Source organism: Zosterops lateralis (assembly GCF_965231275.1).
Source record: "Zosterops lateralis genome assembly, chromosome: 6".
In the NCBI taxonomy this organism is placed as follows: Eukaryota; Metazoa; Chordata; class Aves; order Passeriformes; family Zosteropidae; genus Zosterops; species Zosterops lateralis.
The window spans coordinates 292,333-315,424 of NC_139761.1; the positions used below are offsets into that span (position 1 = coordinate 292,333).

A 23,092-nucleotide genomic window follows, 5' to 3' on the forward strand; every position below is an offset into this window, starting at 1 on the left:
CCATGTCAGGGTGGTGTGGTGACGGCTGCTGACCCAGGCAGTGACCAGTGCCAGCCCCTGAGCAGGGGCCACCTCAGGCCAGGTCAGTGTTCTGGCCTTCCCTCACCAGCCCTCCTTCCAGAGCCAGGCTGTGCATTCCACAGGCATTGAGGATCTCCTGTCCCATCCCACCCAGCACAGCTTTCCTTACATGTTCCCTTGTACACAGAGGCCTCCTGTCATCTCCAGAGCAGGTCCTGGAGCCCTTTGGCAGGGTTACTGTGTTTCCTCTCAGCAGTTTTGGGGAGAGCTGAGGTGAGCCAACAGCACAGGCTCACATGTAATTTCCTGATTGTGTGACAGGGATCAGCCAGTGGACTTTCTGCTCGGTGTTTTCTTGTGCTCTGCAAGTGTGCTCTTCCCTCTTTCTGAGAGGGCCAGCTCCCTGAGCATGGGACCCAGCAGAGATGCAGAGAATTGTATTGTGCCTCTCCCAAGGGGGCTGGGGGGGGCTGGGGGTCATCCCAGCCTGTGAGCCTGAGCTGGTGCACGATGCTGTGCTGGGGATCCTGACAGACCCAGCCAAACACCCCTGCAGCTGACCATCTTTGTGCCCAGACATCCCTGCATCCAGGGATCTCTGTGTCTGAGCACATCCCTGTGTCTGAGCCTGTCCTGTCCTTGGCCACAGCCCCTGGGGCAGTGCCTGGGGTTCACTGCCACCTTCTCCTACCCCTGTCCTCCCCCGACTCTGCTGCTGATCCCAGTTTGCTGTCTGTCCTGCTGCCAGAGCTCTGTAGCATTTCCTGCAGCTTATCATTACTTTCTTCTGTTCTTATTCCCTATATCAGGAAACCATAAATATGTATTTTAGAGCCGTCAGTTTTTTCGAGCGTGTGGAGTGCTGCCTCCTGAAAAATCCCAGCAGCAGATTTTGAGCCAAAGGGAAGATTGCAAAAATAGTTTCTCCCTTATGGCACATTGAAAGTTTCCCTTTTAGGCGAAATTGTCCAACCCTGACAGATGTATCTGAAGTTTTAAAAAATATGAGTCCCAGTATTTCACTTAAACTGTCATTCTTGGTAAAGGAAAATATTCCTTTTGGTATGGCCATTGATTTCCTTTGGATCTAAACACGGGCTGAGGCCTGTCGGGTTCCTGCTGCAGCTGTGTGGCCGCTGAGCTCCGTGTCTGTGCTGAGCAGCTGCTGCAGGCTGGTCTGTGGTCAGACCCTGCCCTGGGCTCCTGTCAGCTGGAGGCAGAGCCCAGAGCCCTGTCCCCTGGGCAGCCCTGGACACAGCTGCCTGTGCTGGGGCCTGAGCCCCTTCAGCACGGACAGGGAGAATGAGCAGGGAGAGAGGGAGCGGGTTCTGCTCTTGGTTGGGGACTGTGTGACCCCCACTTCTTTCACAGCTGAGAGGAGGCAGCTCCCTCTCCCTGCCTCAGCCTGTGTCCCCAGAGTCCCTCTGAGCAGGGTGCTGGGACAGGGCATGTGCTGCTCCTCCTGCCTTGCCTGTACTGCTATTCCTGCTTCACCCTGTGTGCCCAGAGTCTCTCTGAGCTGGGACAGGGCGTGTGCTCCTCCTCCTGCCTGGCTGCACTGCCATCCCTCCTCTTGGTGCTGGACACAAGCTGCAAGTGGCGATGTAAGTGCCTGGAATTTACTCAGGGCTGGGTGAGAGCCTCTGCCAGGGGCTCTCCTGCTGGGGCAGTGTCACCTCATGTCCTGCCTTGGGGACCTCCCTCCTGGGGACACGCGGTGCTCTGACTGTGTCACCACAGTGGGACACTGGGGACACGTGGTGCTCTGGCTGTGGGACACTGGGGACACGCGGTGCTCTGGCTGTGGCACCTCTGTAGGACACTGGGGACATGTGGTTTCCTGGCTGTGGGACACTGGGGACACTGTGGCACCACTGCGGGACACTGGGGGCTGGAGCAGCAGCAGCAGCAGCTTTGGGGTGCCCAGTGCCAGGGCAGTGGGTTCTGCTGGGGGTCCCTCTCTGGGGTGGTCTCAGTGTGTTAATGTTTCACAGCCCCCAGGGGCTGTGCCAGGGGCTGTGCCAGGGGCCACACAGTCAGTCAGCGCTGTCCTGACAGGCAGGATTGCCTGGGTTTCCAGACGAGATAACACGCTGGATTAATTAGATAGTAAGTGGTAATAGCGATTGAAAAGAGATGTGCTTGCTCCCAAGTTTGGATTTATTACTACTACTTTCTGTATGGCCTATTAATTTTTGATGACTTTAGATAAATTGCATTCAGCCCGAAATAAATTAAAATAAGTGCATATAAATCATGTTCTATTCTTGGCTTCTGCAAAACAAATTTCCATTTCATCTCTTGTTGTCCTTCCTTTATTACATGTATCCTGCCGGCGCGTGTCACCCGTTATTGTGATGGAAATGTTTTATCTCCTTGAGATTTCCTGGGTTTGCCTTTGAAGTGTCAGGGCTGCTGTAGACATGGCACGTCTTAGATCATCTCAGTAGCTAATTTGGCCACATCTGTTTGATTTACCAGTTAACAAGCCAGACCTAAATACTAAATAGGTGTTCTTCCACGAGAGCAATCTACGGTTTGTACCTGGTACTCCTTGACATTAAATTAAACTTTGGAACTCAAAATCCAACTTGTTTTATGACTCACTTCCTCAAGTGATGTTCAGGCAAGTGTAGAGACAACCCTAATAAATGCCTGCCTTTAGATTGTTTAATTTACTATGTGTTTATGTAAGAGTACAGTGACTAAGAAAAGAAGTGGCCTCCGTTAATGCTGCGACGGTTGCAGGATATTATTGCACAGATAATAAATGTCCATCTGGAGTAAGTCATTGTTAGTTTACTTTTCATTTCATTTGGTGGGCTGTGCAGAAGCAAGGCCATGAAAGAAATGAGTTATTTTTACAGTGCTTGATAAAACCTGTGAATTGTTTGGAAACCTGCTTATGGTTAATCCCCCGTTTTGCTCTGGTGTGTCGTGCTGACAATGTCACCCTTCAGTTTCCTCTGCTTCTGATTTCCCCCAGTTAAACTGTGTGTGTTTTGTGTTTGGTCCACCAAGGTGTTTGGTGGGCACATTGGGTTTGGCCACAGTGCCCTGGCCAGTGCCCTTCACCCTCATCCCTCTTCCAGTGCCCGCTGGGGAATGAGAGCGTTGGTGCATTAGAAACGTGGCATTTGTTGGCAAAGGAAACCTTAACAATAATTTTATTCATAGGCTCACAGAATCCCAGAATGGTTTGGCTGGGAGGGGGCCCTTAAAGTTCATCTTGCCCCTGGCATAGGCAAGGACACTTTCCACTAGACCAGGTTGCTCCAAGTCCTGCCCAATCTCACCTTGAACATTTCTGGGGATGAGGCATTAATTACCTCATTTTTCCATTATTACATTTTTATCCCAGCAGTCAGATAGAAATGGCCAATGCTGGATATCCTGTGCTGCTGTAGGGTGGTGTCAGGGAAGGAGAGTTCCAGGGAGTTTGGGGTGTGTGGGAGGCTGTACATCCATCTGTGTCCTGGGGCCTGTCTGTTTACCATTTCTGGAGTCACTCTGCTGTGCCCTCCTTGCTCCTTGCTCCTCTCAGCACCTTTGGCAGCCACACAGAGCTGTGTGGTATGCTCAGCACCTGCAGGGAAGGGATGGCATCCCCAGGGAGCTGAACAGGCTGGAGAGGTGGCAGTGGTGAAGGTCAGCAGGAGCACTGGTCACTGCTCAGTGAGGATGTGAGGTCACAGCCCAGCTGTGCCCAGGGAATGGTTTGACTGTGCTGCTCTCTGGAGCACCTGCTGCCCTTCCCACCCCCCTGCGGTGCCTGACAGGGGCAGCCCTGGCAGCTGGCACTCAGCAGGCACCGGTGGGCATTTCACACTAAGGTGAAAACCCCAGGTTTCCTCACTGTATGACGTGGCAGCCTGTGGAGTGCTGCTGTTGGGGTGCTGGGGCAGGAGGAGCTGCAGGGAGGGTGTGCAGCTGAGAGGAGCCTGTGCCAGGACAGGAGGGGTGAGTGGCTGCCATGGCCCGCACAGCTGGCACAGCTGGCACAGCTGGTGTCCTGCAGCAGTTTGGGTGGGCACCCTGAACTTGGGTGCACACCTGTGGGCCTGATATTTCTGGGGCTGAGAGATTTTTAGCTTGCTAGAAGCTACTAACTTTTTCCCAAGGAAAAATTTTTCAAGAAAGCTTCTTCTCAAAACAATCCTGGCAAACAACTCTCCTTTCTCAGAACAATCTTTCTCCAGGTGGTGTTTTGCTGTTTCTCTGGTTTAACCACTGGGATCAGAGAGGTGTCCTTCCTATTCACCAACCATGGTAACTCTGTATGGGAACACCTTATAAAAGGAGGAGTAAGAATTAGACAATAAAAGACTTTTTTCTGTGCCCTTTGCCTTCTGAAATAGTTGGAGTCTTTAATCTTTCTTCAGTGTCCTACAGTGACACAGCCTTGCTTGTGCTGGGGCGTGGCTGTGCCCTTCCACCCCCCTGCCCTGGGGGTGCCTCTGCCTGGGCAGGCTGCATGCCAGGGACTGCACCAGGGTCTGGGGACCCTGAGGAGCCTCTTCCCCACCCCAGTGCTCACCCCGTGTCCCTCTGAGCCAGACCTGTGGCTGGAGGGTGTGGGGTGGGTCACGCAGGGCCACCGTGGCTGCCTGACCTTCCTGTACCACCTGGGAATGTGTGGCTGTGAAACAGGGACTGGGGAGTGGCAGAGAAAATCCCTTCCACTCCTTCCTTGTGTTGTGTTTTGATGTTGCAAAAAGAGTTTTTAAAATGCCACAATACCCCAATTCAATAAAAATGTTCTGTTAAGTTGAAAGCTGCCTCATTTAAACAGTTATTCACTTAGGCCTGCTCCTGTTTGGAAGCTGCATGGCTGATGCTGATGTTGGTGTCAGTGTTTGGCATATCTGTGTAATATTTGGCACAGGAACTCCTCAGGAGCTGGAAAGAGCTGGATTTATACAGAACCACAGAATGGTTTGGGTTGGAGGGACCTTAAATGTCTTGGTGTTCTGACCTTAAAACACAGTGTGTGTGTGTGTGTGTGTGTGTGTGTGTGTGTGTGTACCACTGTACCTGAGGGGCTTTTTGGTGACATCCCCCTGTGCAGAGCTTTGGACATTCCCCTGTGCAGAGCTCTGCCCTGACTCCTGCAGTGCACAGGGGCTGTGGGGTGCAGGGTTGGGGGCTTCAGGGGGATGAGGTTGAAGCTGTCTCAGGCAGCACTGGCAGTCCTGGCTGGGCTTTGGGAGTGGGCTGCAGCAGGACCGGGAGCTCTCGAGTGCAGGCAGTGGGGCTGTGCTGCTTTCCCTGTGTTGCAAAGCACTGCAGGGATGATTCCTGAGGGCTGGAGGGAAGGAAGTGGATGGAATTCCTAATGCGCAGTTTATAGAGGAGGCCAGGGAAGTGGAGCAGCCTGTCCTGTACCTGTGGTGTCCTCAGAGCCTGGCTGGCTGGCACATGGACCAGCAGCCCAGGGTGGTCATCAGGGCACAAGGACATTCACGGATGGTGATGGACAGGGCCAGGGTGTGTGCTGCTAACACAGGGTTTAGAGGTGCCCTGGGAGGCTGCTCACTGCTGCTGGACTGAGAGATGCAGTGCTGAGACCTTCTGCCCCAAGGAGCAGGAGGATACAAGGAAAGAGCCCAGAGAGGCTCCTGGCTGTGCCTGCACAGCCCCAGGTGGTTACACAGCCTGGGCAGCCCGTGGGTTTGACAGGGGCGAGATGGGAGTGCAGTTGTCCCTCAGACATGGGAGATGGTTTCTCCAGGAGTGTTTTTCTCACAGGATAAAAACAGGCACTGCTCTGTTTTGTGCTTGGTTCGGTGCCCCTCTCCCCAACCCTCGGGGGAGCGGCAGGAGGTGCCCCCAGCCCGGGGGCCGTGGCATCATCCGGCGTTTCCTCACGGCACAGCTATTAATACCCAACCGAGCTGCAGTCGTGCTCTGCACTGCCGTTGACTCATCCCCTGGATCACTCTGGGCTCCTGTCTGTGCTACCAAAGCCTCGGTGAGCTGCCTCCACCCAGCCCCACGTCGTGTGGGAGCCCCCCTTGCCTGGCTGAGCCATTAATCCGGGCCAGGCAGGTGCAGTCAGGGCAGCAGGAGCAGGACAGCCCTGTGCTGAGCCCTCACGTGGGGCTGTGGGGCTGGGGCTGTGCCAGCAGCAGGTGTGCACACTGGGGTGTGCTGGGAGTGTGCAGGAGGCACACTGGAGTGTGCTGGGAGTGTGCTGGGAGTGTGCAGGAGGCACACTGGAGTGTGCTGGCGGTGTTCAGGAGGAACACTGGAGTGTGCAGGGAGAGTGCAGGAGGCACTGGACCCGAGTGCTCAGGGCAGCTCACTGGGACGCTGGAAGTGGGTGTGTGGTGGATGGACACAGTGTGGGGCCTGGCAGGGAGCAGAATGACAGGGAAAGGAATGAAGTCCCTGGAAGTGCCGTGTCCCTGCTGCCCAGGCTGTGCTGACCCCAGGGTCACTGTCCCAGGGGAGCTGTCCTGAGCAGTGCTGGGGGTGAGTGCTGAGCCAGGGCTGTGAGTGCTGGGCGTTCCCCTGGGTGCAGCCATCCTGACCCTGCCCGTGTCTCCTGGGAAGGCTCCAGCATTCTTGTGAAAAGGCAGGGCACAGGGTGCTGTGTCAGCAGAACTGAAGGGACAATGCCTGGGATGTGCCCAGGCTTCTGCTGGAAACACTCCAGCTGTGACATGTGCACTGCTGCAGGAACCCCGTGGGTTTTTTGCCTTTCCGAGCACTTGGCATTGTTGAGTGTTGTCTGCTCCAGACAATGTGAAGCAATTCTGGAATAAAGTGCTTTAAAAAAGGGTATTCTATTTTTCTCCTTGATTTCTGAACTTTATGGATGTGTTTTTAAGCTGTGTATTGCAAGGGCAAATGCTGGAGCTGTTTGTTGTGTAGAAAATAGGGAAAACCCAGCAAAAATCCAGAAATGGAGCTTTTGAGGAAGGAACATACATTATGTCAGGAGAGGCATCATCCCTGCATGAGCTGGCAGCACTGCCCCTGGCCTTCACTTTAGGCCTGGCTCTCCCCTTGCTCCTTCTAAGATTCACAGAGCTCTGAGGGGTTCATGGCTGTTTGAAGCCCTGTGACTAGGACCGGGATTTCCCAGTCTTTGGCTCCCCATGGATTCACCTGTCCAGTCCTATAGCAAGTGTCAAACGTGGTGGCCTTGTGGTCCTGGCTGGTGGCCCTGGCCAGCTCAGCTTTGGGTGGCCAGCACAGCCCCCAGAGCAAACCTCTGGATGAGTTTCTTCCATTCAAATATTTTTTTTTTTTTTTTTTTTTTGCTCAGGTACTTTGGTTCCAATTCAGCAAAACCGTGAGACCTGTTTACAAACCGCTGACATTTGTGAAACTGAAGCTCCTTGTTCTCCACTTTACTGGTCCCAGCAGCTGGGATGCCACAGATCCCAGAGTCTCCTTTTCCATACCACAATCTGGCGTGGCTGCAGGGTGCCTGTGGTGCCTGGTGCTGTGACTTCCCTTCCTCCATCCCCAGCAGATGAACATCATCAGCTTCCAGACTATTTTTTCCCCCATCACGAAACTGCATTTGCCAAGAGCCTGAGAATCCTGACTTCATTCTGGGTGGGCAGGGCAGTCAGGAGCTCTGCTGTGACCTCAGTGATGGCAGATGATGCCTGTGCCAGGCCCTGAGTTGGCTCCAGCAGCTCCCAGTGTGCACACTGGGCATCCCTGGCATGCTGACCACGTGTAACACTGGCCATCCAAACAGGAGCTGGCTGTAGTGAAAGTTGTTTGCTAATTAATGGCTGTCTAATGGATCCTGCTGCTCCCATGTGCTGTGTGACCCACCATATGTAAATAACCCTTTGCAGCCCTGTGCACACTGGCAGATGCTGCACTCCATACCCCAAAGAGGAGCAGGCAAAACCCCCAGCATGCAGAATGCTGGGCACAAGGAGCCATCACAGTCTGAGCATTTCAGTCCTGGGTTCCTTGGATCCATTCCAGGCAGGAATTTCAGATTCATTAGCACTTCAGCTGACCCCTGTCTGTTGCTGGAACAGGTGGGGAGTTATTCCCCCTGCCTGCTGCTGCCTGGTGCCAGGCTGTGCCTGCTGCTCCCCTGGCACTGCTGGTGGGGCTGGGCTTACTCTGGCCCTTCCCCAGCCCCTGTCAGACCCTGCAGAGGTTTGTGGTGGGACTCTGCCCTTAGGAAGTGCTGGCCAGAGGGGCTGTTGGGGCTGTCACCCCTGACAGGAGCAGGGGGCTCCTTGGGAAGCAGTGGAAATCCTCTGGTGGTGCCATGTGTGGTGCTGGAGCTGCAGTGTGCCCAGCTGTCCCTACACCCTGCCTGTCTGGGCTGGGGCCACACGAGCTCAGGGTCCCTCCTCTGTGCAGGGCTGGCTGCTCTGCAGCGCTGGGGCTGGGGCTGGGGGGTCCCTGACATCCAGGCTGGGGGGATGGAGCTCCCTGCTCCATAGCTGGGCTGGAGGTGGGGTGAAGACCTGTGGGAAAGGCCTGGCAGGGGAAGGACCACCCATGGGAATGTCCCCCATTGTGTGGGGATGTCCCACTTGAGTGGGCAGGGCAGGGTGGGCAGGGGGTGACAGAGCTGGAGGGGTCCCTGCCTCCAGTGAGCCCCAGCCCTGCCCAGGCACTGTCAGACCTGCTCCACACCTGACAAATGGGGGCAGGAAAAACCTTCCTCTGCTCAGAGACAGGAGCAGCACTCTGGGGACTCCAGCCAGTCCCTGCAGCCAATGGGGGAGCAATGCAGGGGCTCCCAGCCCTGGCAGTGTATGGGGCTCACAGTGATGCTGTTTTACACCACAATGACAGACTCTGACATTCAGGAGGCTGAAAATGACTCCTTTATTTTTGGGATGTGTCTCCCTTTTATACCATTTCACACAAACCAATCTGATTGGTGACACAAAGACAAACCTCTTCAATTACATTGGTTAAACCAGAGGGACATCAAGAAGTCCCTCCTAAAAAAAAGAATAAATAACATAAGTACAGTTACAAAAACATTTTTCTTGTTTACAGAAAATTCCCTGGGAAAAGAATTTCAGAAAACCAAAACACCTCAGGCATGGAACCAGGGCTACACTCACAGCTTCTCTGCTCTTTAGGGACACAGTTCCCACTCTGTGTGACCATAAGCCATGCAGCCCACAGCAACTCGAACTTAGGTTTTATAGACAGATGAGTAACTCAAAATGATCGAATGCAGCAACAGAATGGATGTAAGGAGTCGTATATGTGAGAGGCTTTTTTTGTGAATCACAAGTGTCACATGAAGAGCTTGACTGCCCTTGTCCTGTTGCAGGCACAGAGCAGTAAATGAGCAGTGCTCCCCTTCCCAGGAAGCTGGCATTTGGTTTATGTATGAATGCAGTTTCCTTCCTGTTTTTTTGTCTTTTAAGCAAGTAATGAGGATCAGATGTTGCTCTCATTAGTCAAAAAGGTGTTTTCTGCACTGAGCTCTGAGCCATGTCAACACTGCTCTCTGCAAATTATCTGTGTGGGGGATGAGGTGTGCTGGGAGAGGAGGGGACACATGGCCAGGCTGACTTTCAGCAGATGTGTTTATTGATGGCTGTCCTCCTAAGCCACCATGTCCTGAAGTTTATATTGTTGTCTACAATGTCTCAATGGTGGGGCACTGCCACAAGACTGCTGCACCCTGGGAGGAGATGCTCTGGGAGGAAATGCTCTGGGAGGAGATGCTCTGGGAGGAATTGCTCTGGGAGGAATTGCTCTGGGAGGAGATGCTCTGGGAGGAAATGCTCTGGGAGGAGATGCTCTGGGAGGAGATGCTCTGGGAGGAAATGCTCTGCTCTTTTCAGTGAGGAGGTGAAATGTTTGTGCTACCCCTGCAGCAAGGGATGATGCCAGGCTGGGGAGGATGGGTTATCCCTATCCCTGCACAGCCTGGGGCACCAGCTTCCTCATGCAGATCCAGGTGTGGCTTTGCTGTTTCCATCAGTTGAGGCATCCAGATGCCAAATCCTCACTGGTCTGTGCTGCACTCAGGGCTGGAGGGAGCTCAGCACTCCGACCCACCAGGACCTCTCCATGAGCACCCCGTGCTCCCAAGGGCCCGATCCCTCCTCTGAATTCAGTGTCACTGGCAGGTGTGTGTGGGGCGCACTCACCTCCCTGCCCAGGTCACTGGGAGGGACACAGGAGAGGACTGTCCCTCTAAACATGTCCTAAACTGTCCCTAAACCCTCCCTGTCATGGGGGACAGTGCTGGCCTCTGGCCTGGTCTTGCCCCATGTACTGCAGCCCTTTGAGCCTCACGGTCACTGATGGTGTTGCATCCAGCTCTGGCCATATGCTGGGCATTTGACCAGATGATATTAGCAGAGACAACATCCAAAACTCTCTCAACATCCAAAAATCCCACCTCTGCTGGTAGGTAACTTTGTGGTAACCTTGTCATCACAGCTGTTGTTTAATGGTAACATCTTGTAATGGTATTTCCAAACTTGTGAACTTGCTGATTGGGGTCCAAGCTTGTGTTAGTCTTGGGTAGCTCTGGCAATGGACTTGGCTGAATTGAATGTATGAGTTTAACCATGGCCATGAATCTAAATTGGCAGCATTAAGTTAGCAAAATTAAAGGAGTGTTGTGTCCCCAGCCAAGGCTGTCCAGGGCCCCCAGTGGCTGTGCTGCAGATGCCCTGAGCTGCTGAGCCCATTCCAATCTGGTACTTAACAGAGGTACATTAAAGGAGCAAAGTCCCACCTGGAAAGGACAGGTGACAGTCCCTGGCCATGAAGTGCAGCTGCTGGGTTGGGAGGTGGCTGGTGGGTGACACCAGTGGAGTTTGGGGCTGCAGCAGGCAGTTTCCTCCAGTGCTTGGCATTGCTGTTCTCCTCCAGGTCCTTGTCACCCTGATTTGCAGTGCTGTCATGAAAGTGAGTCCACAGGACAAACCTGAGTCCTGCCATGGCACTTTGCTTTCTGCCAGAGTCATGGCAGCAGGAATGGTGCTGCTTATACTGGGTATACTGGTTATACTGGTTCTGGGAGCAGCCCCCAGCACTGCCCACAGTAGCAGACTCTCCTTTGGACTGCAGTAGCACTTTGGACTCTTTTATTTTTCCAGTGGGGGGGTCAAAAGTTGGAGTAGTCCTGAATATTTGCAGTCCCCAGAAGTGTCAGGAAGAAGTACATTGATTGTACTGAAAAGCAGAGTTTAGGGCTGGTGTTTTCACTGATTTTTTGTTGTTGCCTCTGCTTGCACAGCACCACGGATTTGGTTTGGGTTATGGACAGACAGAACAGGAGCAATGATTGTTGTTCTAACATTAAATGTCGTCAGATATCAATGACGATTCAAGACTTCTGTTTCTGGCTAGCTGTGAAACTGTATTTTAGCTGAGCTTCGTTAATGCATCTCTGGGATGGTAATGGGTCTGAGTAATCTGATCCAAACGTGTATGACTGTGCAGTCCCAAAGGGAGCTGAGTGCTCAGGCGCAGCGTGGGGCCCCTCTGAGCTCCACCAGTTCTCTCTCAGACACGTGGGCGCCTCTCCGTGGGACCCTGTTCCCACCTGAGCAGCCCCCAGCCCTCCCACCTGCCCGTGGAGCCTTGGGCACAGTCACTGATGGATGATCTCAGTGAGCTGGCGTGGGCACTGCTGCTGTCGGCCCCGTTCCCACCTGCCACGAGGAGCAGGGCCTGGCGGTGTGAGTGATGAAGCTGATTGAGCTGCTGGGCTTTCCAGGGGGAGCCGGAAAACTGTGATCAGCTAAAATTAGCCCAAGATCCGTTTTTATTTAGATCTCTGTTGTGGGGGCTTTTCTTGGGTTTTGTTTCTTTTTTTTTTGTTTTGCTTTGTTTTGTTTTATTTGCATTTTTGGGGTTTGAATGACATAAAATTAGCTCCTTCTGAGTTTATTCTGAAAACAGCATTAAGAGCTTAACTGTTCAGTGGAGATGGCTGTAAACCCATTGAGTTGCTGCGATTTCGAGGCTGCTGAGAGTTTCAGCTTAGCAAGTGAAGCACACATGAACCGCTCCTCATTTTCTGTACCTGGACATTTGTCACTGTGGGCAGCAGCCTGGGAGGCCAGGGGCTGTGCTGGGGTGGGGAGGTGTGCTGGCAGCAGGAGGGGCTCTAGCAGGAGGGGCCTGAGGGGCAGCAAGGGGCTTCCCAATCACTTTATCCTTTGTATGTGAGTGTTGGGGTGTGGATACCTGTGTTTGCAAACATCTCTGGTTCTCAGCTGTGCTCCTGTACGGGCACTCTTGTGTCAGGATGGGGGAATGAAGAAGAGCCAGGTGAGGGTGACTCGCTGCTGCCTGAACTTCAGTTCCATGGTTTAACCACACACTGTCTGTCTTGGCTTTTTTATTTTGTCCATCTTACCTCAGAGAGACTAACTGCTGTTTGCTGTCCCTTGCAGGCTCTTGAATCAGTTCTACAATGGAAAAACTGCTTTTGTTTCTGCTGTTCATTGGCGTAGCGGTGCGAGCTCAGATCTGCCCCAAGCGCTGCGTCTGTCAGATCTTGTCTCCGAACCTTGCCACCCTCTGTGCCAAGAAAGGGCTCTTGTTTGTTCCTCCCAACATTGACAGGAGGACCGTGGAGCTGCGGCTGGCAGACAACTTTGTTACAAACATTAAAAGGAAAGACTTTGCCAACATGACCAGCCTGGTGGACCTGACGCTGTCCCGGAATACAATCAGTTTTATCACACCTCACGCGTTTGCCGACCTGCGCAACTTGCGGGCTCTGCATTTGAACAGCAACCGATTGACTAAGATCACCAATGACATGTTCAGTGGGCTCTCCAATCTCCACCACTTGATACTGAACAATAACCAGCTGACTTTAATTTCTTCCACAGCTTTCGATGATGTTTTAGCTCTCGAGGAATTGGATTTGTCTTACAACAATCTGGAAACCATCCCTTGGGATGCCGTGGAGAAAATGGTCAGTTTGCACACTCTCAGTCTTGACCACAACATGATTGACCATATTCCTAAGGGAACCTTCTCCCACCTCCACAAGATGACCAGGCTGGACGTCACGTCCAACAAACTGCAGAAGCTCCCGCCTGACCCGCTCTTCCAGCGCGCTCAGGTGCTGGCGACCTCAGGGATTATCAGCCCCTCGACGTTTGCGCTGAGCTTTGGCGGGAACCCCTTGCATTGCAACTGTGAGCTTTTGTGGCTGAGGCGCCTCTCCAGGGAGGACGACCTGGAGACCTGTGCCTCCCCTACGCTCCTGTCCGGCCGGTACTTCTGGTCCATCCCCGAGGAGGAGTTCCTGTGCGAGCCCCCGCTCATCACCCGGCACACCCACGAGCTGCGGGTGCTGGAGGGGCAGCGGGCAGCGCTGCGCTGCAAGGCCCGGGGTGACCCCGAGCCAGCCATCCATTGGATTTCACCCGAGGGCAAACTGATTTCCAATGCTACCAGGTCCACGGTGTACGACAACGGGACGCTCGACATCCTCATCACCACGGTGAAGGACACGGGCTCCTTCACCTGCATCGCTTCCAACCCGGCAGGGGAGGCCACGCAGACGGTGGACCTGCACATCATCAAACTCCCCCACCTGCTGAACAGCACAAACCACATCCACGAGCCTGACCCGGGCTCCTCGGATATCTCCACATCCACCAAGTCGGGCTCCAATGCCAGCAGTAGCAACGGGGATACTAAAGTCAGCCAGGATAAGAAGGTGGTTGTTGCGGAGGCGACCTCCTCCACGGCTCTGCTGAAATTCAATTTTCAAAGGAATATACCTGGGATACGTATGTTTCAAATCCAGTACAATGGTACTTATGATGACTCCCTTGTTTACAGGTAAGGCAGCCCCAGCCTGCCCGTGTGGGACCATGCTGGGGGCTTGGTGCTGGCGTGTGGCCCCTGGCCTGGGCAGCCCCTCTGCTGGAGTTCTGTGCCATGCTGTGCCAGCCAAATGGAGCCCAGCCCCGGCAGCTCGTGGTGGGAGCCTCAGGAAGGACTCATGCCTTTCTACTCACAAATGGGAAAATTACCTAGAACAGTATTATTGTTAGATAATCCAAATGGACCTCTAATCCCCTGAACTGATCTGAGAAAGGTTGTGAAGGTGGATGGATTAAATGGATCCTAATGCGCTCGGTTTTGTGGAAGCACAGGGAGGACAGTGTCTGTGACCATGTTCCTCACAGTGTTTTCTGGTGGTGCCTGTGCTGGGGAAGTGCAGGGGGGCTCTGTGCTGCCTGGTGTTGGTGCTGCACCCTTCAGCACTGGCTTTGCTTGGTCATTGCTTGGTCATTTCTTCTGTGAATTTCTCAGTCCATTACTATGACAAGGGGTGCTGGCTTTAAACAGTGAAAGAGGGTAGATGTAGATCAGATAACTAAAAAATTTTTCCCTGTGAGGACAGTGAGACCCTGGCACAGGTTCTTTAGAGAAGTTGTGTGTGCCCCATCTGCTGAAGTGTCCAAGGCCGGGCTTGGCAGGGCTCAGACCAACCTTGTCTAGTGAAAGGTGTTCCTGTCCTTTGCAGAAGGGTGGACAAGATGGTGTTTAAATGTTCCTTCCAACCCAAGCCTGTGATCCTGTGATTCCATATTTTTGATGTGGCTGTTCTAATGGAGGGCTGTGCCATGCTGAGCCATGCCAGGGGGCTTGGCAGTGTCTGCTGCTCCATCAAAGGGCAGGCAGGAGTTGCTGGGGGGATGGAGATCAGCACCACGGGGGCTGTGGCAGAAGCAGATGGACAGGCCGTGGTGGTGCCCAGCGTGGCCTGGGCTGCCCCACAGGGTGGGAAGGTGCCAGTGTATCCTCCAGGTTCACTCACACTGGTTTCCTTCTCCCCCAGAATGATACCTCCCACGAGCAAAACCTTCCTGGTCAACAACCTGGCCGCGGGGACGATGTACGACCTGTGCGTCCTGGCCATCTACGACGACGGGATCACCTCGCTGACGGCCACCAGGGTGGTGGGCTGCACGCAGTTCACCACCGAGCAGGATTACGTGCGCTGCCACTTCATGCAGTCCCAGTTCCTGGGCGGGACCATGATTATCATCATTGGTGGGATCATTGTGGCGTCCGTGCTCGTGTTCATCATCATCCTCATGATCCGCTACAAGGTGTGTAACAACAACGGGCAGCAGAAGGCCACCAAGGTCAGCAACGTGTACTCGCAGACCAACGGGGCTCAGGTGCAGGGCTGCAGCGGGGTGCTGTCGCAGTCCATGTCCAAGCAGGCTCTCGGGCACGAGGAGGGCATCCAGTGCTGCAAGGCCGCCGGCGACGGCGTCACGCAGTCGCCCGACGCTGGCTCCAGCCAGGACTCGGCCACCACTACCTCCGCTTTGCCTCCCACCTGGACTTCCAGCACGTCCCTGTCGCAGAAGCAGAAGCGAAAGTCGGGGCCGAAGCCCGGCGGCGAGGCGCAGGCCGAGGCCGGGGTCAGCGCCGAGCCCCAGAACTCGAACAGAAATAACTCCACGGCCCTGCAGCTGGCCGGCCGCGGCCCCGAGGCGGGCCCCGCCGCCCACACGTACAAACGAGCACAATCCAAGCCAAGTAAGTTCCTGACGCTGCCCGCAGACGCGTCCCGAGCCAAGCGGCGGCGGTCGCTGGGTGGGGAGCTGCTGGAGCCCCGCGGCGCCGGCCTGCGCTCCAAGCGGAGCATGTCCATGAACGGGATGCTGCTCCAGGCAGACTGCGCCGGGGCCCATAGCGGAAAAGCAACTTTCTCCAGTTCTGAGTGGATATTGGAAAGCACTGTGTGACCTGCTTTTTTTTTTTTTTTTCTTTTTTTTTTCTTTTTTTTCTTTTTTTTTTTTAATTTTTATTTCGACTTAAAAACACCAAACGTTGTGTGAAACTCCCTTTCCCGGGGAATTGGATTTGGATGTCCACTGCTGTCTCGCTGATTAATGGCTTGTTCCTGCGGGGTTCTGTAAAAGCCACCCAGTGCACACGGGGGGTTGTTTAGTTTTCGTTTGGTTTTACTTAATATCAAAACCGAAGGCAACATTCAGAGATTAAAAAAAAAAAAAGAAAAAAAAGAAAAAAAAAGGAAAAAAAGATTAAGAGGCGAAAAAAAGCACGAAACAGCACCAGTGCCTTCCCTGCTCTAGGACTGGCTTCCTGGTTCTGCGGTAGCAGAAAACAAAAAGAGAGAGTTTTCACAGAAAAAGCCTTTTATAAAGGAAATGCAATTTCCTCCAAGCTAACAAATAACCACTTCTGGATCAATCAGTAAAATGATATTTTTTAAACCGGTCAGACTGTATATTTCTTTTCCGTGACAATGGTGTTGCCTTTGTTTTTAGGCAAATGCTGTACAGGAGCAACAACGCTGTGTTGTTATGTTGTGTAAAATAAAATATTCACTCGGTACTCCAGGCGGCCTCGCGGTGACTGCCCCGCCGGAGCCGGGCCGGGGCTCGGGGCTGCACAGCTCCCACCTGGGGCTGGGAGAGGATGGGCACCAGCCCAGGGCTCCATTCCCTGGGCCCTGCCCGGCTGGGGCTGTGGGCACTGGAGGGCACTGGGATCCCAAACTGGTGGGAAGGTGCCTGACTGAGGGTCCCAGAGCACCCACAGGCCACGGAGCAGGAGCTGTGCTGCAGCCTCTGGGGAGGGAGCGGGGCTGGGGCACCTCGGGGTGCAGGGCAGGGCTGAGGGGGCCCTGAGTGGGGCAGTCAGGGGGCTATCTGGGCAGGCAGGGAGCTATGGGGGCTGGCAGGGGGCTGAGTGGGCTGTCAGGGGACTGAGTGGGCAGTTGGGGTTATCTGGGCAGTCAGGAGACTGAGTGGGCAGACAGAGAGCTGAGTGGGCAGTCAGGGGGCTATCTGGGCAGTCAGGGGGCTATCTGGGCAGTTGGGGCTATCTGGGCAAACAGGGGGCTATCTGGGCAGTCAGGGGGCTATCTGGGCAGACAGGGGGCTATCTGGGCAGCCAGGGGGCTATCTGGGCAAACAGGGGGGCTATCTGGGCAGACAGGGGGCTAACTGGGCAGTTGGGGCTATCTGGGCAAACAGGGGGGCTATCTGGGCAGCCAGGGGGCTATCTGGGCAAACAGGGGGGCTATCTGGGCAGCCAGGGGGCTATCTGGGCAAACAGGGGGGCTATCTGGGCAGACAGGGGGCTATCTGGGCAGTTGGGGCTATCTGGGCAGTCAGGGGGGCTATCTGGGCAGACAGGGGGCTATCTGGGTTGTTAGGGGGCTATCTGGGCAAACAGGGGGCTATCTGGGCAGTCAGGGCTGCAGTCACAGAGATGTGGCCATTCAGCACCTCGGCGGCACCTGGGCCAGTGGTGGTGGTCATCTGCTGTCCTTGACTTCTGGGGCATATTTCCTGTGAACTTTATGGTTCGATCAAGTTCTTTTCAGTCCCTTTTGATCCAGTTCTTTTCAGTCCCTGAGTGCGTTGAAGGGCCTGGAAGATGACGGTCTCACCTTTAAGCTGCTCTTAATTGCGGTGCCTGTGGGATGGAGTGATTTTGGGCCACTCTGTAGGGCCAGAGCCCCACAGCAGTCGGGGACAGCAGGTGCCAGTTTCGTTGTGTGGATGGCAGCTGCTCTGCTCACTGTAAAGGGAAGCCTGCAGTTAATATTAATTAAACTCATATGGTCATCATATTCAAATTAGAGGCAGCTTAACTCTGAATATTTGAGCGTTGTGCATTCTCAGATGCCAAATAATAGGCTCAGGATGGGCTTTGTGGCCATAAAAGTGAGAGAACAGTTAAATTTTATACCCTGTATGCTTGTTCAGGGGGGCACCATAATTAAGGCAGGTGCCTGAGGCCAGCCTGGCCCCCGCCAGGGCAGCAGCCCCAGGGCACTGGGGGAACATCTCAGAGTGGGGCACAGCCCCTGGCACCCCATCCCTGTCTCCAGGACTCTGCAGCGTGGGGTGAAGCTCTTGGCCATTGTGGGCTGCTCTGGGTGATTTTATTGCCTGCCATGGAAGAGCAAAGTCAATGAGGGTGGTGTGAAGGACCTAAAAGGAAGAGGCTGCTTCTTTTTTAGAAACCCTTTTTGCTTCCCTCAGGAAATGCAGAGACCAAATAGGAAACAAAGCCTCAAAATGAGAAAACCCGCTTCCTGATGGAAAAGTTTAAAAAAAAAATACCATGAATCCATCCTCAGATTACTCTGGCAACCCATGAGCACTGCATGAACAGAAGGGAGCTGTTAAATAACGTGCTGTGGAGGGCAGGGGTGGTCTGTCCAGGGTCTGGCAGTGTGATGACAAGGGCTTTGCTCAGTGTGGGTCAAACGTGAGGGTCTGAGCCCTGGTGAGGATCTGAGCCCTGGGGAGGGACTGTGCTGGCAGAGGCACCTTCTCCCCCACACTTGGCACAGGGAGAGGTTTGCTGTGGAGTGGTTGGGTTTAATAATGCATTTTAAAAACATCAAATGAAAATGCTTTTCTATGTTGTCTAAAACTGGACCTGAATCTGTGTGATGTTTTGTGAAAGTGCTAAAATACTAATGGTGTCTTGTGGTTTAAGGAAGTTTATTTTTATATTTGTAATTTTTCACTCAAAGGAATAATTTTCTAAGCACTGCAGCTGATGTTCTGTCCGTGGTGCCTCTGTGTCAAGCAGCTCCAGGGACCATATGGCCCCGTGTCTGGTTTGATTCTCTGCTGAGAGTGCAGGAAAGGGGATCTGGGCAGCCAGGGATTGCTCCTGTGCCAGTTTCTCTCCCTGGCTGAGAGGATCATCCCTTGGGAATGCCCTGGGCATGGAATCATCTGTTCCTGCTGCAATAACTGTGCAGTGGGACATTTTGTTTGATTCAGGCTTGGTTCAAAGTGTGGGATGCCTCATGGAGGAGGAAATTCTCTGTCCTTTCTGTGCTGCAGAAACCATAGGTTGCCAACTGCAACAGAAAAAGTGCTAAGATGCTCCTGGATCAGAATAACATCAGGTTATTTCCCCCAAGCTGGAATAACCCCTCAGTGTAGGAGGTGCTGGAGTGGGGGCTGTGATGAGCTGTGGCCCCAGCACCACCCCAGCTTTGGAGGGTTCTGCAGGGACATGAGCCCAGGGTGCCTCCCTGCCCCTCAGGCATTGCCTGCCTGTGGCTGGGCTCTGTGTGCTCCTGCTCAGCTGTAGAGTTCAGCCCTGAGAGGGTCTTCATTCACAGGTGCTGGTGGAGGAGAACCTCCTTCAGGGAGGTCTTGGCTCTTACTGAGGTGGCTGGAGCACGTGGGTGTGCCCAGGCCTCCCCTGGAGATGGGGCTCTGTTTGTTGGGGCTGGAGGAGCTGGGAGTTGTGTTGTGTCTCTGGTGTCTGTGCTCTCCTCCTGCTGCATCCAGGCATGTCCTCACAGGAATACATGGGGCTGCTCTGCTCTGCTGCCAGGGTGCCTTTGTGTCTGCAGCGTGTCCCCTGTGATGGCCAGCCCTCCTGTCCTGTGTGCCCTCATGTCCCCAGCCCTCATGTCCCATGTGCCCACATGTCCCCAGCCCTCCGTGTGTGCCCACATGTCCCCAGCCCTCATATCCTGTGTCCCCTCATGTCCCCAGCCCTCCCTGTGTGCTCTGCAGCCATGCACAGGAGCTGCAAAGCACAGCCATGTGTCCTGTGCATGGCACAGGGGACACAGCTCCTGGGCACCCTGCCCTGCCTGGGAGGGGCCTGGCACTGCTGGGCCAGGCTGGCTGCCCCAGAGTCCTGCCAGGCCCCTGGCACCAGCTGCTCCCATCCCTGCTGGAGGCTTGGGGCCACAGCACAGGGATGCTGCTGCCTGCTGGGGACCATGGCAGCCCTGCTGGGCATTGCTCTGGGAGTGTCCCAGACCCGTGGGGTGACACAGAGCTGTGTGTGCTCTCTGGAATGTGCAGTGTGCACCCTTTGTGTGCCATGGCAAAACTGTGCCTGAGGCCATGAGAGAGGGCCTGCTGCTCCCTTGGGAATGGCTTCAAACCAGGAATAATGGCTGCAGCTGCTACAGGATCACTTCTCTTCCCATCAAGGGGAAGCAGAGCTGCAGCTACACTGGAGCCTGAGCAGTCCCACCCCCAGAGTGGTCCCAGCTGTCAGCACTGGGATCACTCAGGAACATCCACCTCCCTGTTCCATGGTGCTGCTGCCCGCCCAGGCTGCCCAAAAGCTGCACTAACAGCAGCCACCCATTTGCACGGTGCCTTCTCCTGGCAGTAACTTTAATGTTGGTCAGAGTTCTGCTTTAAAAGCAGCAAACTGTGGCCAGCCTGTAGGGTCCTGCTTAAAGTAACGTGGTTCTCCCATTTCCCCTCTGCAAATGCATCCCTGTGTGCCTGGCTGTGTGTGGGGGTATGTTGGGGTGTGTTGGGCTGTGTTGGGCTATGTTGGGTTCTGGCCTGGGGCACAGCCTGTGCTGCCAGGGTCACTGTGCTGGGGTCATTGCCCACCACACCCCTGAGCCCAGCTGGGGCTCCTGCAGGCCCAGGCACCAAGTCCTCAGCCACTGTTCTGTGCTGCTGCACCCCCTGTGACTGTGGAATTGTCCCTGGGGGCATCAGGCACGGCAGAGGGGTCTGGCTGGTGCCAGCCCAGCAGCAGCTTGTCCACCCCTGGCTGCTGGCTGTGGGCAGGCAGCCAGGCCAGGCAGCTCTGTGCACACCAGTCCCCTGTCCCTGAGTGCCCAGCCCTGGGGAGTGCCTGAGGTCTGGCACAGGAACAGGCCTGTGGTGCCCAGTGCAGCACCCACACTCCACACCAGTAACCCAGACCAGCAACAGGTGAATCCTGCTGGGTTTGCTGGCTCTGGACTCCTCATGCAGTAGATTCATTCACAAGAGCCAATGTGAATGTTGCTGCTGGGGAGAAAAGGGGAGCTTGGCTTGGAAGGAAGGAAACTTGAAAGGGAAAGAGCAAATGTGGCACATGGCTGGCTGCAGACCCCACATCAGGGACTGTGTGTGTGTTAAAATGAATGGAATAAGCTCCAGGTTTTGTGGTGCTGTGTCACCTCAGGTCGTTTCAAGAACTGCACTTTAGAAGCATCTGGGTCAGGAGTCTGAAGGGTGAGCCCAGGCTGCTGTGCCTGGCTTGGCTGAGCTGGTTTTCCTCCTGCACTGCCAGGCTGCTGCTCTGTGTGAGCAGTGCTGTGTGTGAGCTGTGCCATCTCCTCTGCAGGGGAAATTCCCCCTGGGAGAGGGAATGCGGAGAAGCAGTCAGGGTTGGAGCCCAGCCCCCTCGGTGGGCACACAGGGACCCCCACCTGGCTCAGCCTGGGCTCCCCATGGCCAGTCTGGTCTGGGGGCTGTGACCCCCAGCAGCCCAAAGGTGAGTTCAGAGGTGCCTGGTTGGTATTTGCACCTCTGCACTCCCCAGGTGAGCGGGGCTGTGCTGGTGGCAGGTGAGGCTGCTGCAGTGGGGCCAGGAGAGGCTGCCCCATGGGCTGTGCCTGTGCCCTGGGCTTGCTGTGGGGCAGGACAGTGACATGGCACATCCTCATGGCAGTGACCTTTCCTGGTGCCTGCAGACCTCAGGGAGGTGAGTGCTGTGTCTGTGCCCAGCTGCTGCTGTGCTCTGGTGTCCCCAGCCCTGTGTGATCCCCTGGCAGCGTGTGGGGCTGGAGTCCCTGCCATGGGCAAAGGCTTGGCCTGTGCAAGGGCAGAGGCAAATCTAGAAAATGGAGAAGGCTCTGGCTCTGGAACTATGGGTTTGCTGGCTCTCTTGGGAGTTTTGGAGGTTGTTTTGTTAGTTGGATTTTCCCTGAAGCAGCAGCAGCAGCAGCAGAAGTGCTGTGCCTGCACTCCTGATGGTGACAAGACTTGTGGCAGAGTGTGGCTGGGGACAGTGGGTGCTGTTAGCCCAGTCTCCTCTCAGCTGCCATGCTCTGCTGCCCCAGCCCCTGCCGTGCTCAGGGCACCAAGACAAGGGGTGCCAGGGCCGAGGGCAGGGTCTGCTGCTGCTTCCTGCCCAGGCTGGCTCTGGAACCCTTGGTGCAGAGCCCAGCTGGCTGTGCAGCAGCTGTGGGGCCATCAGTGGGTGCCCTGTCCAAGCTTGGTCCCATGGCAGCTCCTGGGGCCCTTGGGACAGAGCCCAGCTGGCTGTGAGCAGCTGTGGGGCCATCAGTGGTGCCCTGTCCAAGCTTGGTCCCATGGCAGCTCCTGGGGCCCTTGGGGCAGTGCCCAGCTGGCTGTGCAGCAGCTGTGGGGCCATCAGTGGATGCTCTGCCCAGGATGGCCCCATGGCAGCCCCCAGGGCTCTCTCTGTGGTCCCTCCCACGTCAGCCTGGCTCTGGCCATGGGGAAAGGCTGGTGCTGCTGCTGGTCCCCTCACTGTCTCTGTTCTGTCTCTTTGTGCAGAAGCCGGGGCCTCTCCGCAGGACACCAGCCCTTCTGCACTCCCCGAAAGCGTCCCCACCGATGCTGCTCCTCGGCAGAAAACAATTCGGTTCCAGCTCTCTGAGGACTGACTGTGGCACCGCGCTCACCCTCCGAGTCCTTTACTTGAAGCTGCAGCCGGGGCCATGTGGCCGTCAAGGTCGGCGGCCTCGACAAACTGTCTTCCCCCCTCACAGGTGTCCCATCTCCCATCTGCCACTTCCAGTCTGAAATACCTGTTTTTTTCTGGTGTCCAAGGTTTTTATAACTCAGAATTACGATGAAGAATCTGGTGGCAAGAGCTGCAGTCCCAGGTCATGTTCCACGTCGCCGGTGGTGAGGTCACGAGCTGTAAACATGGTAGCTTCCATCACCTGAACAAATAAATGTTTTACTACAACGGCATGGGCATGTTGGTTGATCCAGGGGGTTGTGCCTGGCAGATTGGTTGGTCCATAGAGGGCCCTTGCTGCCCGGGGTCTGTGCCCACAGAGAGGCCCTGTGCTCTCTGGGGTCTGTGCCATGGAGAGGCCCCTTGATCTCTGGGGTCTCTGCCCATTGAGAGACCCTTTGCTGCCCAGGGTCTGTGCCCACAGAGGGGACCTTTTGCTGCCCGGGGTCCAGGTGCTCAGCCAGGCTGTCTGAGGTCGGGCTGGGCACTGCAGGGAGTGGTGGTGGGTGATTCCTGTGCTCTGAGTGAGCACTGAGCTGTGCCCCAGCTCGCAGCCATTGGTGCCACTGGCCCAGGGTGCCCAGCTGGGTGACCAGGCAGGGAGCTGCCTGGCTTTGCCCCTTGGTGCTGGGCAGGGACA

The 23,092-nt window shown here is 55.1% G+C and overlaps 1 protein-coding gene across 2 annotated transcripts in view; it reads left to right on the plus strand.

Moving 5' to 3' along the window:
- LRFN5 (leucine rich repeat and fibronectin type III domain containing 5) overlaps positions 1-22,650 on the plus strand; it is a 42,086-nt gene extending 19,436 nt beyond the window's left edge. The window contains exons 2-4 of one of the 2 annotated variants that reach the window (XM_083864444.1): positions 12,396-13,803; positions 14,810-15,522; positions 22,263-22,650. In XM_083864444.1, coding sequence (XP_083720570.1) covers positions 12,416-13,803; positions 14,810-15,522; positions 22,263-22,372 — 2,211 coding nt within the window. In that variant the 5' untranslated portion in view covers positions 12,396-12,415 and the 3' untranslated portion in view covers positions 22,373-22,650. Of the gene's footprint in view, positions 1-12,395; positions 13,804-14,809; positions 16,481-22,262 lie in introns of those variants that run through there. The other variant, XM_083864443.1, reaches the window with a different exon arrangement.
- Positions 22,651-23,092: the final 442 nt, after the last annotated feature.